The following is a 15,574-nucleotide window of genomic DNA, read 5'->3' as shown; positions in this document are numbered from 1 at the left end:
ACTCCCCAGTTCAAGTTAGATTGAGAGTTCTGAGAGATGTTGGATTGGGAGCTGACAACAGGTCCGATAGTCTAACAGAATGAGAAGATTGAGAATGCAGTCGGTTCTGAAAGCTTCAGAGCAATGAAGAATCCAGAGGTTTTTTGGGGATTATAATTCTGTTTTGAGCTAATCAACGCACGACTTTCTGAAGGTTTGGTAGCTCTCGACGGAGACGCTGAAACGAGTCAGAAAGGAACTACATCCAACGCTGATTCATCGTCAACAGGTAGATGGTTCTATTTTGACCAAGTGTACCGTGAGAAGCTGAGATCGGACGGAGCGTGCAACTTCTGGTTAAACAGATTAAATCTCCCTCACATATTCCTCTGTAAGATAAATCTCAATTTACTCTTAAACTCACCTCTCTCTCATAAAACAGTACAGATATTTTTAGAAATGTCTGAAGCAAAGTCCTCAAATCACCGCCGAGTGATTTGAAGTTCATTTTCTGTGAAACTGTCTGTTATTATTTTCATATTTTGCCAAATTAATGTAAATGTTTGATGTTAAACTTTGATTTTGAAAATAAATGATTCCATTCATTTGATGGGTCAAAGATAAATAACGTCTCTCGTTCACATTTCTGTTAAATTCAATGCACGACATTTACAGTCAGAAAAATGAAGAACTCGTGAAAAGTATGCATAAATATATATCCATATATTTGTCATACAACAAGTGACACGTACCTCACGTGTCTCACTACAGTATCAGTGACTCCTAACTTGTGCTCCAATGGGTGATGACACAGACCAGTATTTGCAGTTTGACTCCCATCACCCTTTGGAGCACAAGTTAGGAGTCATCAGGACTCTGTATCACAGAGCAGACAGCATCCCCACTAACTCGGGAGCCAGGCAGAAGGAGAAATCCTACACAAAACAGGCTCTAGAGCAGACCTGGGCGTTGTACGGCCCCAGGGCCACATGCGGCCCTTTGGTTGACTCTGACCGGCCCCCGTAAGGGGAATTACAAAATACATATGTAAACAAATGAAGTTAACCAAATCCAGATATAGATCCTCTCTCAATGATGATGTCAGCTTTGCTTCACATCTCCACCTCAGACCTTCAACCTGACTTTAACATTTCCGTTAAAGCCCAACAGAGACTAGACTTCTCACACTAAACAAGAAAAAAGAACTGAAAAACACCAAATGAGATGTTTAGAAAACAAATGTAGGCACGTAAAGAACCAGGACTCGAAATCACAGTTCAGTGACGATCACTATTATATGATGTTTCATAATATTTGGAGTACAAAGACAATATTGTGATATATTTACAAAGCTCAGAACTTTTTCCAGCCGTATATAAAACTCAAAATGAGTTTTGGGGTGAATGTGACTGAAAATGATCATTAATATAACATCACAAATGGTAAAAATGTTAACAGTTTACCATTGTACTGGGAAATTTAATTAAATAAATGACATTTTTTGTAAGGAAACCTCGCTTTTTCGTTGCTTAATCATAACAAATACTCTTACCAGCTTGTTAAAACAGTGCTATGTACTGCTTTTAATAATGAAATACTATTAATATTATGCAGTATTGAGTTAAGTTGAAATCAGGTCTCTCTTGTAAATGAGTCCTCAAGGCTCAATGGGATTTACCTGTCTAAATAAAGGTTGAATGAAAAAGTCATTTGTGCCAGCCCTCCACAATATTTGTTGTTTCTCATGTGGCCCCATGGAAAAAATAATTGCCCACCCCTGCTCTAGAGCAATGTGGATATCCTAACTGGGCCTTCCTGAAACAGAGAAGAAACCCAAACAGGACTCCAGTCAGCCATCAGGTGAAAAGGAGGAACCCAGACCCAGACCAGTGGTCATTCCATATGTTGAGGGAGTATCAGAGAAACTGAGACGTTTATTTATAACGTCCCAGTGGCTTTTAAACCCCAAAATACATTACGGCAAAGACTGGTTCATCCCAAAGATCCAGTCCCCCGGCACAAACAGAGTAATGTTGTGTATGCTGTTCAGTGTCAGGAGGGTGATCAGTCTTACATCGGGGAAACTAAACAGCCACTGGCCAAAATGATGGCCCAGCACAGAAGATCAACATCATCAGGCCAGGACTCTGCGGTCTACACTCATCTCCAGGCCAGCGGTCACTCTTTCAGGGATGAAGATGTTCACATCCTGGATAGAGAGGAACGATGGTTTGAGAGAGGAGTAAAGGAGGCCATCTTTGTGAAAAGAAATCGTCCATCATTAAACAGGGGTGGAGGCCTCCGGGTTCAACTGTCCCCCTCTTACAATGCTGTGATTGCTAGTATCACTCAGCCCTCTGTGAGTAGTAAACAGCCATCAGTGTGCTAATGATCCATTGTTAGGCTGATGGTCCTTCTTGAGCATGTGATCAGCTGGTTTTGGTTGTCAGCAGCAAAACTGGTTGATCCACTCTCTGAGAAGGTGCTATTTAAGAGACTGAGCTGAAAACAGCTCCTCAGACTGAGGAAGTCTCTCGGATGAGAGACGAAACGTTTCTACATTTTTTTGCTTTGTTTTTTTTTTTTTTTTTTTTGAATGTCCAGAGGACCAGATTGAACTTTTTTTGGGTACAAAATAAAGTACCAAAAAGTGAAAAAGAAATATATTTACAAGGTCCAAAAGAAATATAGTAATAGATAAGATAATAGATCCAAAGAGATTTAGACCACTTATCCTATCCATCCTACCATAAAGAGAAAGAGTGGATAAGAAGCCCAGCTCCTCTGTAAACAGTCATATGAAATGCATAAAGGTGTAAAAACAGTTTCAAGCAGCTGACTGCCCTTCCCAGCTTTAGGATGCATAATTCCTGTTGTTCGAACCATAATTTTTTTGCAATGGATCTGGTCAATTGGTCTCTCAACGCAACTGATAAAATTTCCTCGACGAGAAGACAAGTTTCAGGCAAGCAGACTTTTTTCGATGAGAAGACAAGCACCAAGGATTTACAGTTGGATTTATAACTGGTTTCCTGCTTTTTGGATTCCGCTGGTTCCCGGTCTATCATAAACAAGGAAGTCATTGGCAGCAAATTTGGCCCTGGTCAGACTGCCTGCATCTGTCCACTTAATTTGGTCGTTTGGGATTCGAGAGGACCAGCAAAGACTCAAGGCAGACATGAATCTGTAAAGTTCTGCCTGTTCCCAAAACAATTGTTGCTTATTTGAATTCGTCTCTCCAGCTGGCCTTGACAGGTCACCTTATCTCCACTCGCCTGGAGGCCCTGTAAATTTGATGCTCTGCCCCCTCCATTCCCCTCCCACAGAGGAAGTCTGCAGACCGGTCAGAGGGACCCGACTGAATAAACATTATCATTTCAGGACTCTCGGATTCTCTCTGGCGCTGTTCCAGGTCGACCTCGGCACAAGTGTTTATGGATCTCACCAGAGGGAACTGACTGATTGTACCTTTCTTATCAGAACTCTTACAGTGCCTCTGGAGTGTCCTTGACACGATCATCGCTCTTATAGTCTCCTCTCCCCTGCAGAATGTCTACGTCACTATGTGCCTATGTGCAGGGTGTTTTTTTTTTCCAGCATCAGGGTCTTTTTCCTCAGTCAAGTTTGATAGGATTTTTTTTTTTTGCCTCCAAATCCTACACGTGTCACTTTCATTACATATTGGTCCGCCTAAACAGGTCTGACTTGTAAATGAGTCTTCGAGGCTCAATGTGATTTATCGGTCTAAATAAAGGTTGAATGAATGAATGATGCTTCCTTGGTGGGCTGGAATGTACAAACGTCTGCTCCTTAGCTGGAAATAAATTACCTTAAATATGAGTTTGGTTCTCAGTCTATTTCTTTATTAAGAAATTACATTGAACCTTTTACAGGATGGTAAAGAGGTATTTTTCTGACAAAGTAATTGTTGAGTCCATTTTTCCCCCATTGTGTCAAAACTGGACATGGTCCTTTATACATTCCAAATAAGTTACACAAACATTCAGATACGCAGAAAAAAAGACACCAAGCAGCTGCAGAAACTAACCAGGAACAATAATAAAGAAAAGCCAATTTCCCTTAAAAACACCAAAACTGGTAAGCATGTGTTATACTGAGGTACACCAGATATTTTAGATCTTTCCCATTATAGACAAAAGAACATTCAACAGCTTACCACAGAAACTTGTTACAAAATTATTCTAAATCTCTAACAAGATGTTTATTTTTTACAATCTTAAGGGTCAAACAGGTATATGCAACTTTAAAATATAGATTCCCGAAAGTAGTTCAAGCTAAAATTACTTGCAAAACCTTAGAAGGTTCTTTACGGTACTGTCAGAAAATGAATGACTAGTATAAGGTGCATGTCTTTTAAAAACAATTGAGGAGAGTATATTTGAAAATGGTATATCTGACTGCATTTATTGATATTAAAAACAGAAGGTGAATAATTTTGAAGGTGCAATAACATCTCCTTTGGTGAAAAAGATTGTTTTCCAGTAATTATCCATATATCACATTTCTCGGATAAAAAAAACAAATCAACATAAGTAACTTTCATGAATCCCTTTGCTTTTCTAGAGTAGCCTCAAAAGGAGAACAGAAGTACTAAAAACATTAAAAAGCAGCTTTTCAATTGTTTTCTTTTTAAGCTAGTTCACATTACAAGATAATCATTAGTTGTGCCCATTTTCTGTTTTTTCTTGCATTTTTGTAGGTCACAAAGTTGAGTTTTTAACTTTCCATGGAGTCTAAAAACTCATTTTCAATGATGTCCTCCAGCCGTCTCATGACCGCATGCGAGCTGGCTGCTGGGTAGTCTGCTACAGGGAAGTGGACATCTGGCTGGCTCCAGGAGGGGGGAGGGGCCTGGAAAGAACAGCAAAGGGTGCGCAGGAAAGGCAGCAGCTGGGTGATGGAGGACAGGGAGCGCTGAGTAAGAAGGGGGAACTCCAAGTGTTCAGTGGAGGATTCCTCACTCAGTTCATTTAGAGCCTGAAACAACAACGTGAAGCACCATTTTTAAATAAAACAAAGTAAAATAAGTAAAGTAAATTAAAATTCCATTTAAGTGACCATTTCAGGCTCGTTTACGAGGGAATGAATATGGTGTTATACCCCATAGCGCTGCTGAATCCCTTCCAGTACTCTGACAATATGTGGCGTGCACTCCTGTTCACCTTCAATCAGTGCACTCTCTGGACCACTGTAGCGGTTCACATCCACCTCAGGAACAAATGCCCAGCGATACCTGCAAGACAAACAAACGATAGGTGTTCGTGAAAATAATACCCATACTAAATGAACTACAGTAGTCCCTCGATACTTCACGGTTCGACTTTTGCGGACTCACTCTTTCGCTGGTTTTCAACGCAAGATTTTACACAACACATGATTGGTGATGGGTAAGGCAGACGCCACCCACCTCCTCCTTTCTCTTTCTGAGGCTATCTGTCTGCTCTGCTGTGACAGACGGTCTTTCTCCATCAATACTGCTCAGGGAGCAGAGATGAACACTTCACCACTTGCTCTTGTCGAGGGCGGACGCCTTTCTCCTCCTTTCCTCTTGCTTTGTTGCTCTGTCCTGTCTGTGAAACTGCTTCTGAGCCTCTCTCTACATATATTCCAAACCATAATTTTGCTATGGATTTGGTCAGTTGGTCTCTCAACGCAACTGATAAAATTTCTCAATGACGAGACAAGCTTCAGGTGAGCCGAACTGCCCTGACTACATGCACACAGCTGGATATGTCTTTGAGTCCTGGGGAAGTGGAATGTGATGAGTCTATCTCTGCTGTCGATCGAGGACGTCGAAGATGCATATATAAATGGATTTATGATAACAGGTTTCCTGCTTTTTGGAATCGGCTGGTTCCTAGCTTATCAACATACAAAGACGAAGGCTGTAGCTAGTTTGGCCCTGGTCAGGCTGCCGGCCTTATGTGATGGTTTGCTCTGTGTCTCGAGCATCCAGACTCAATTGCTTAGCGAACTGAACCATAAACTGGATGTGATTTGTGAGAATGGCAGGCCATTTGCGGCCCCTAGGACTTGCTGGCAAGATGGATCAGATCTTGGGGAATATTCTCAGGCAAGGACCAGTGGTGTGTCCACTTAATTTGGATGTTTCGGAATCTACGCGAGACCAGCAAAGACTCAAGGCAGATAAAATTCAGTAAAGTTCTGCACGTCTCCAAAACAAATGTTTACCTGAATTTGGCTCCCTTGGCTGGCCACCTTATCTCAATTCACCTGGAGACTCTAAATCTGACACGATGCCCCCTCCTTCCCACCAAGGAAGTTTATGGGCCTATCAGGGGGAAACCGGTTGACTAAACATTGTGTCATAATTTCAGGACTCTTGGATTCTCACTGGCGCTGTCAACCTTGGCCAACCTCGGCACTCCCTGAGAATGTTTACGAATCTCACCAGAGGAAACTGGCTGATTGTTCCATTCTTATCAGAACTCCTACAGTGCCTCTGGGAGCGTCCTTGGACACGTTCATCGTCCTTGTCGTCTGGGGCGGCTGTGGCTGAGTGGTTAGAGCAGTCGTCCTCCAATGCGAGAGTTGGGGGTTCGAATCCACCAGCAGTCACATGTCGAAGTGTTCCTGGGCAAGACACTGAACCCCTCGTTGCCTCTGATGTGTGTCCCATCGGTGTATGAATGTGATAAAGCACTGATTAGTCTCATTAGAATGATTTGTTCAATTAGCTTTGTAGAGATCTAGTAGAGTGCTGTATGAATGGGTAAATGAGGACACAGATTGTAGTGTAAAGCGCTTTGAGTATCTTGAAATAAGATAGAAAGGCGCTATATAAGTACAGTCCATTTACTATTTACCATTCCCCTCCTCTGTGGAATGTCAATGTCACCATGTGCTTATATGGGTGGGGTGTTTTTTTCAATTTCATATCTCTCATAGGCCATTGAGAGAGAGCCTGTTAGGAATTTTTTTTTGCCTCTAAATCCTGATGTTACTGTCACAAACTTTTTTGTCTGTCTAAACAGGTTCTCACTTGTAAGAGAGTCTTCAAGGCTCCAAGTGATTTATCTGTGTAAATAAAGGTTGAACTGAAATCAGATCAGATGAACAGAGAGTGGACGAGTGCGGCTCTCTCAGGTGAAAGACATACCCCCTTTGCCCCTTCCTTTCTCTTTCTGAGGCAGTAGACAGCAGCGCAGAGACAAATAATAGGCAGGCACACAACAGTCTCGGAAAAAAAAAGGTGGGGGCGGGGTGGGGTTTCTGTCTTATACCTGAGTGAACCGCACAAGTAGCATGGATTGTTTATTTAAAATATTAAGCGTGACTCGAACTGAGCCTTTCTCTCTTTTGCTGTGCTCTTTTAGAGCGTTCAGAGAGTTTAGAACATTGTTAAGAACATTGCAATAGTGTGGGAAGGGTTTATAAAGCCTTAAAATATATAAATAATAAAATAAACATAACATCCCTACTTCGCAGATTTATACCTATCACGGGTGTCTGGAAAGCGACCCACACAATAAGTGAGAGACTACTGTATTACAACAACATGTAGGCATGTCTTTAATATCCTACATTTGAAAGAGTGGCATCTTCTCGGGAGGAAAAGCCAAGGAGGTGTCCAGAAACTTGCAGGCTGACAGGTACATGTCCAGCTCAGCCTGAGAGAAGTTCACTGGTCCGTTTCTGTTGAGGGCCCCACGGACAACTTTAGCCAGCCTTGGTGGTACATGAGCAAAGACAGTGGGAGTTTAAAGTGAGAGATTTTATCAAGGTATTAATGAAATATTTAATCAGTGAAAGAAATTGCTCACTTTGAGACGTCTTTATCTGCCTGCAGAGCTTTCTCTAAACGTGCAAAAGTGCGTATCTGAAAACAAAATATAAAAAACAAAAAACTAATACAATCACAAGAAACACACCAATGACACCATAAATTAAATCTGGTTCCTGGAAACTTGTAACTTACAAGTTCTGTGACCATTATGGGCCAGAGGGATGTCAGGTGTTGGGGTGAGATCCGCAACAAGAGAACACGAAACATCAGAAACATCTGGGCAAAAACAGCTGCGCTTGAGTTTGTTCGCAAAGTCTCTGTGAGACGTTCTGAAAGGAAGAACAGGGTCAGTTTTAACATCTGTTTATTTTCAAGTTCACTAATGGTAATTACTCAAATCTAAACAAATGTCGAGAGAATTCAGGTAAAGGTTATGGATGTTTATCACTAAATGTTAAATTAATGTTGAAACGTGTGCGAGATCAGAGAGTCTTTTGTCTCCTCAGAGAGGAGCCTGCAGGCACGGAGGAGCAACTGATAGACTCCAAGTGCTTCTCCTCGTCTGTAAGCTGGAAAGCCAAGGTCATCTTGACCTTGCCTCTGTCTGACAAGTGTGTATTAAAGCATTTTCTGCCTCTCTGTCCAGCGCAGATTCTCACTGAGCAGCTCTAAGCATGTTATTTTTGCATATCTGTAAAAGCTTCCTCGTGACAGTCTACCCTTGCAAGTAAAGACTGGTTTAAGAATCTTCTCGTGTCCTCAGAGTGACTTATTTGAGTAAACGGATGATGAATGGATATTTATTTATCCAACACAAATATCAAATAACAGCACTCCACCTTGAATAAGAGGAAGATAGAGATGATACTGGTCGAGTTCGCCACTGAACATGGAAAACGCCTGGCGCTTCAACAGCATGGGTTTCTGGTCAGCACTAGAGAACAATTTCAGGGAGCTGCTCTGCATACCTGTCAGGGAAATAAATAGAATTTTTACGAGTCAACATTGACAGAAAGATTACATTTTTTTTGTATAATGGATGGAACATAAAAACCCAAATTAAAGACAACTTCTTTTCTGGATCAATTATTATTAACAAATAATATTAGACATTTGCCTTTCTGCTTTGTTCTAACAAACGGTTCTAATTTTATCAAAACAAAAAAACAAACAAAGCCTGTATTATATCTGAGAAAGGCTCTTACAATGAGAAAAAACTGTTTTGAACAAGACGTGGCTCTCACCCAACAAATCTTTAAACATGGTCTTCTCATGAGTCAGCAGGTGGTCAATAATTGATTTCCAACTACAGAGAAAATAAGGTAAACAAACAGCAGATATTGTCTTAAGGTCTTAAAATATAGAGGTCTAAATAACTAGAAATAAAACGGAAATGTCATTAGGTGTGTTATAATCATGTTATGTTCCTGGAGGAGGTTGTTGAGGAGTACTATTAATTAAACATTTACATCCGAGAGATAAACGTACTCACTTGTGTGCACAGGAGGCATCCATAGTGAAGAAGAGGGGTTCCATGAAGAGCTCAAAGACCTCCTTCTTCCAGGCTCTTTTGGTGTAAGCATATCCACTGAGACTGCTCAAAAGCTGAGCACCTGCTTCAAAGCTGGGCATGTTGTAGGCACTGCAAGACGAAGAACAGGTTTCTGGTAAGCCCTAAGAAAGTGAATATTAATATTATGAAGGCACTTCATCAGTGATCACCTGTGATTCTTGAGGTAGGGGAAAACATAGTAGAGGAGACGAGAGATGAGAGGAACTGCTTTTTCCTTCTCATCACTGCGATACACCATGTCCAGGAGGGGTGCCAAGATCTAAACAAGAAGCCCGTGCGTTAGCACACAAAGAAACTGTAATCTACGATTTGCCTAAAACAATAAGAGGTTGATCAAGCTTTACCTCAGCAAGCAGTTTAAGAGCCTGCACACTATAAACAGAGGGAGCAGAGGACGACACCATGGCATTTGCTTGAGTCACTGACTCTAAAAAGGACAAAAAAAAAAAAAAGACAATCATTTAATAATTCTGTTTTCTAATTTACAGTTCAGAGATTTTCCTATATACATTTCATTCATTCATTCAACCTTTATTTAAACAGATAAATCACATTGAGCCTCAAAGACTCCTTTACAAGTGAGACCTGTTTGGACAGACAAAAACAGTGGTTAACTGGACACATGTAGGAGTTGGAGGCGAAAAAAAAATCCTATCAGACTATTTTTTTTCCTGCCTGAGGAAAAAAAACCCTCTGATATTAAAAAAACACCTTGCACAAACAGCACATAGTGACATAGACATTCTGCAGACGGGGGAGACGAGAGCGGTCAGCAATGTTCATAGATGCTCTCGAAGTCACGAGTTCTGATAAAGATGGAATAATCAGCCAATGTCCTCCGGTGAGATCCATAAACATTCTCGAGGGATGTCGAGGAATGGCCAAGAATAACAACTATGAGAATCCAAGAGTCCTGAAATGATGACACAAAGTTTATTCAGCTGGTTTCATCTGGTTATCAGTTGGAAATTCCTCAGGGAGGGGGTGGTGAGCGTCAGATCACATGTTCTCCAGGCGAATTCAGATAAGGTGGCCTTCAAGGCCAGCCAAGGGGGGCAAATTCAGATAAACACACAGTTGTTTTGGGGACAGGCAGAACTTAATGACATCTACCTTAAGTCTGTGCTGGTTCACTCAGTTTCGAAATGTGCAAAGTACATGGTCACACCGATGGAACGTGACTGAGTAAAATCCCCAAGATCTGATCCATTCAGCCCAAAGCATTTGAGTCCGGGTACTCGAGACACGAACCAAGCTATCATAAAGGCAAGCAGCGTGATCGGGTTCAAATTTGCTGCAGACGACTTCCTTGATTGTAGATAAAACCAGCAACCAGCCGAATCCAAAAAGCAGGAACCATTATCGAAAATCCAATTAAATATGCGTCCTTAAAATCCACAGATGGCAGCAGAGATAGACACATCATCAAGTCTTCCAGTCGATGAGATATCCAGCTGCGTGTGTGCCAACAGGGCAAATCGGCTCACCTAAAGTCTGTCTTCTCTTCGAAGAAATGTTGTAAATTGAGTTGAGGGATCAACTGATCAAAACAAGTCCATAATTATGGTTCGTAAGAAATGCAAGAGAGTCTCACAGCAGTTTCACCGACAGACAGAGCAGCAAAGCGGAGAGGGAGGGGGAGAAACACCCGATCTCGGCGAGAGCAAGTGGTGATATTTATTTAATGTTGGCGATAGATTTTCGATTGGAACATGTTAATATAATGCTAGAAATAAATGATTCATTCCTAATTTAGTGAACTTTTTAATGGCAGGCTTAGGGTTTATATTAAACCCCTTAATTTCACTTCCTGCTTGCTCTTGACAAAGACAGTCTCTTCACTCGCTCCTGCCTCCCTCCTGCTTTTTGCTCTCTTGTCCTATGAACCTTTTTCAGAGCCTCTCTCTACACATCTTCTAAGCTGTAAATCATGGATTTGGTCAGCTGGTCTCTCAACGCAACTGATAAAATTTTCTCGACGAGAAAACAGGGAGAAGGAGAGCCCTCATGCCCTGAAGGGACATTTGTTTTGGGATACACCATGGATTCCTGGAGCCAGCGGAAGATGGTGCGTCTCTGTATTGTCAGTTGACGTAGAAGATGCATACACAATTTGATTTACGATAGCAGGATTTCTGCTTTTTGGAGTCGGCGGGTTTCTGGCTTATCAACAAATTTGGAAGACGTTAGCAGCGGATCTGGCAATTTTGAAGCTGCCTGCCATGTGTGAAAAACTGTTCTGTGCTTCCAACGCCCAGACTCAATTGCTTTTCGAGCTAAGGAGTAAGCTGGACGCGATTTCTGAGAATCGCAGGCCACTTGCGGCTTCTGGAACTCGTTGGGTGTGAAGGATTAGACCTTGGGGAAGGCTACAAGCACGGCCCGGCAGAAAGACCACAAATCTGACTGTTTTGGATTCGCCATTGAGAAGTACCAGCAGAACTTTTGAAGGCAGAAATAAAAAAAATTTTAAAAAATCAAGCAGAATCTGCCTGTCCCAAAACATATGTTGTTATCAAATCTGGCTTCCCCGCTTGGCCTTGAATAGGCCAGTTATCTCAAATTCTCCCAGAGTTTATGTGAATAATGACACTCTGCTGTTCCTCTGCTCCTCCTACCCCCCTTTCCCGAGGACATCTGTGAGCCTGATCAGAACTGAGCTGCTGATAGATACTGTACCATCTAATCAGAACTATGGAACTTTCTGGCAGTGTCCACGGACAACTCACCACCATTGTTGACCTCCTCATGCAGAAATGTATTTTGGTGTCATTGTATGTTGCTTTTTATGTTGCGAGGTCTTTTTTTTTTTTTTTTTTCCAACTTTCACACTGTTCCCAGCCAGGACATGGTGTGAGATATTGCTTTTTTTTTTTTTAACCTCCTCCACCCTCTCGTGTTCTCTTTTCCTCATCCACTTTATCTGCATGTAAAATTTCTCTCTTGTAAATGAGTCCTTGAGGCTCATTGGAACTAACCTGTATAAATAAAGGTTGAATGAATGAACAAATGTTGAAATGTCTTGAAAGAGTGACAAAACTGTGAGCAAGCGTCTTTTGTTTTCTCTCAAAAATAATTTTTTTGAGAAGAGATCCAATTCTTGGCACCACAACAGTGTTAGTCTTCGTGTACTGTGTTTTTATGTGTCACAAGTTATTTTAAAAGTTACCACAGTGATCCCCATCCACATCTGCATCATCCGGCTCGTCTACGTCTGGGCACACCTGCGGCTGCACTTTGACCTCCAGGCTGCGGCTGAGCCAGCTGGTTTGCTCCAAAGATGAGCCTGCAATTCCACTCACTGCCTCCAGGATCTTCTGAGTCACCTCCTGTGAAGTAATGTATCAGATATCCTGCACTTTCTTTTGATCTCAGACCTCAGATGATCACACCTTACCTGCAGATCCCTGGTGTCCTTCTTACTGTCCAGGTTGGGGAGCCGATTGACAAAGTCATTCAGGATTCTGCAACAAGTTTTTTTAACATCAGTAGAAATTTTACATCAGTGAGCCAATTAATATATTCATGTGGTTTAAGATAAGGACCAACCCCAGCAGTAAGAAATGTCCAGGAGGGGCCATGTTTAGCTGGACAGATTCCCGTAAGAGACAGAGGAGAGGAGCAACATTTTCCTGCAGAGCCTGTGCTGGAATACTGCATAGATACAGAAATGACTGAAGATCAACAAAGGAAAAAATAAATTAGCTAACATGAGCAAATATTTGCACGTACCTTTGGATGTAGGCATAGCTGAACTGTAACACAGGAATATCAACCAGAGTCGACTTCTGATGAAGGCAAAAGTCAAACATTTAAGTGTTCATTTATCTAAAGTAAATATTTTTTACCTTTTTACCTGTACGTGCTCGCATACCCGTTCTCCTCTGATCTGATGCGGTCTCTTCACAACCTCTTTGACCAGCTGCAAGATAGTTTCTGTGTTCAAAGTGTTCAAACATTTCACCAGCTCCACAACGACTAGGCGAGACTCGCTGGCCACAGGCAACACCTAAAGAGAACCAGATTTTAAAGACCCAAAAATGTGCTCTAAAAATAGTAAGTGTAAGATGTTTTTTTTATTTTAAAATCATACATGGAGGTTCTTACTTTGTCTTTATGTCTTCTTTTGCTCCTCCTATTGTTCCATACTACTCCCACTGAAGCCAACAGCTGAACCCCATAATTTCCAGTTAAAGGGAGCAGAAACTCCAGTATCCTCTGTCGCAAAATCTAATAAAGTACAGATCAAAGGACCCCACAAATTTTCTATAACCATATGTGATAATATATGATAAATGAAAACACATTACAGGATTAACAAACACACACAGCATGAATGCCACATCTCCATGCATACCTTGGTGGATTTGAAATACACAGAGGTAGAAATGTGTCTGCTGCTCTGGGCGGAGTCAGACGTTCGCCGATGACCCTCCTCCCTCATGATCACGCCCCAAAACAACGCCATGGTGCTGAGCATGTGCGGCAGCGTCTCGAGCACAGCATTACGTGCGTTACGGACGTCCACAGGATCGCAGGTGACCAGGGACTGACAGGAGGAGGAAGAGGGAGGTAAAAAAATTTTTTTTTTCAATTCATGATTTAAATATAAAAAGCACGGGAAAGGTTAGCAACAAAAGACATGAGTAAAAAAATATTGTAAACCATTATAAAGCCTTTTAAATATTTATTTAACCCCCCAACTATTTGTAGAGATTGTTGTTTAGGAGCAGTCCTTCATATGTAATGAGGTACAATAGTCCTTTTTTTAAGTTTAACTTTCATGGACTCGCTCATTAATAGTTTTTCAAAGTAAGATTGGACATGAGAAACAACTGGCTGAGTGATGGATGAGCCGCACGATCGGCATGGTTTGTTTATTTAAAATATATATATTTTGATAATTAGCACCTGCTGCACTTGTGTGCAGCCCACAGGTGCAGGGAGAAGCTCCCTCCTGTATTTCTCCTCTTGCTGCAGCAGCTTCGTGAAGGGTTAACCCTTTACTGTCCGGATGAACTGATCGACTTTTGTCTTCCAACTTATAATTCAAAGTATGTCACATTGTAAAATCGTCATAATCACAAAATATAAAAGTGTTAAAACTTATTTTTAATTATTTTAGAACTTCTATGTTCATTTGTTACAGTGTAAATGATCAAGAAGTACATTTCTGCTCCGTGCTGTATTTGCTGTGTGAAGGGTTAACCCTTTGCTGTCCTGCTTCTCTTCTCTTGTTCTATTATACCTACTTCTTATTTTTCACTTATTGTGGCAGCAGGGGGTGGTGCTGGAACCTAACATCTGTAATAAACGAGGGACTACTGTAATAAATATATATATATATATATATATATATATATATATATATATATATATATTCAGTTCAGATAGTTCAGTTTATCCACCCTTTCTGGAGTCCTTGGAGGGGGTACTGGAAAGTGCATCTTCTGGGGACTCCCTTGTTCTGCTGGGGGACTTCAATGCTCATGTGGGCAATGACAGTGAGACCTGGAGGGGTGTGGTTGGGAGGAACGGCCCCCCTGATCTGAACCAGAGTGGTGTTCTGTTGTTGGACTTCTGTGCTCATCATGGATTGTCAATAACGAACACCTTGTTCAAGCATAAGGGTGTCCATATGTGCTCTTGGCACCAGGACACCCTAGGCCGCAGTTCGATGATCGACTTTGTCATCGTCTCATCTGATCTGCGGCCACATGTCTTGGACACTCGTGTGAAGAGAGGGGCGGAGCTGTCAACTGATCACTACCTGGTGGTGAGTTGGCTCCGATGGTGGGGGAGGATGCCGGTCAGACCTGGCAGACCCAAACGTCTTGTGAGGGTTTGCTGGGAACATCTGGCAGAGTCTCCTGTGAGACGGAGTTTCAACTCCCACCTCCGGGAGAACTTTGAACATGTTCCGAGGGAGGTGGGGGACATTGAGTCTGAGTGGACCATGTTTCGTGCCTCTATTGTCGAGGCGGCTTACCAGAGCTGCGGCCGCAAGTGTCGGTGCCTGTCGCGGCGGCAACCCTCAAACCCGATGGTGGACACCGTCGGTGAGGGATGCTGTCAGGCTGAAGAAGGAGTCCTATCGGGCCTTTTTGGCCTGTGGGACCTCGGAAGCAGCTGATGGTTATCGGGAGTCCAAGCGACATGCCTCAGCAACCACCTCAGCAAGGTGGTTGCTGAGGCAAAAACTCGGGCATGGGAGGAGTTCGGAGAGGCCATGGAGAAAGACTTCCGCACGGCTT

At 42.1% G+C, this 15,574-nt stretch overlaps 1 protein-coding gene across 1 annotated transcript in view; it reads right to left on the bottom strand.

The window, feature by feature from the left end:
- Positions 1-3,797: 3,797 nt before the first annotated feature.
- dop1b (DOP1 leucine zipper like protein B) overlaps positions 3,798-15,574 on the bottom strand; it is a 45,437-nt gene continuing 33,660 nt past the window's right edge. The window contains exons 21-37 of the mRNA XM_037686173.1: positions 13,678-13,869; positions 13,428-13,550; positions 13,195-13,329; positions 13,053-13,108; positions 12,870-12,974; positions 12,718-12,784; positions 12,490-12,649; positions 9,665-9,747; positions 9,470-9,579; positions 9,240-9,389; positions 8,992-9,053; positions 8,587-8,715; positions 7,940-8,076; positions 7,785-7,840; positions 7,546-7,689; positions 5,101-5,233; positions 3,798-4,977 (exon numbers count right to left, since the gene is read on the bottom strand). Coding sequence (XP_037542101.1) covers positions 4,717-4,977; positions 5,101-5,233; positions 7,546-7,689; positions 7,785-7,840; positions 7,940-8,076; positions 8,587-8,715; positions 8,992-9,053; positions 9,240-9,389; positions 9,470-9,579; positions 9,665-9,747; positions 12,490-12,649; positions 12,718-12,784; positions 12,870-12,974; positions 13,053-13,108; positions 13,195-13,329; positions 13,428-13,550; positions 13,678-13,869 — 2,103 coding nt within the window. The 3' untranslated portion in view covers positions 3,798-4,716. The remainder of the gene's footprint in view (positions 4,978-5,100; positions 5,234-7,545; positions 7,690-7,784; positions 7,841-7,939; positions 8,077-8,586; positions 8,716-8,991; positions 9,054-9,239; positions 9,390-9,469; positions 9,580-9,664; positions 9,748-12,489; positions 12,650-12,717; positions 12,785-12,869; positions 12,975-13,052; positions 13,109-13,194; positions 13,330-13,427; positions 13,551-13,677; positions 13,870-15,574) is intronic.

This window comes from Nematolebias whitei, chromosome 13 (genome assembly GCF_014905685.2).
Source record: "Nematolebias whitei isolate Nwh7 chromosome 13, NemWhi1, whole genome shotgun sequence".
NCBI classification, from domain to species: Eukaryota; Metazoa; Chordata; class Actinopteri; order Cyprinodontiformes; family Rivulidae; genus Nematolebias; species Nematolebias whitei.
Note: the sequence above shows the minus strand (reverse complement) of the source record. Positions and strands in the feature narration are given on the sequence as shown.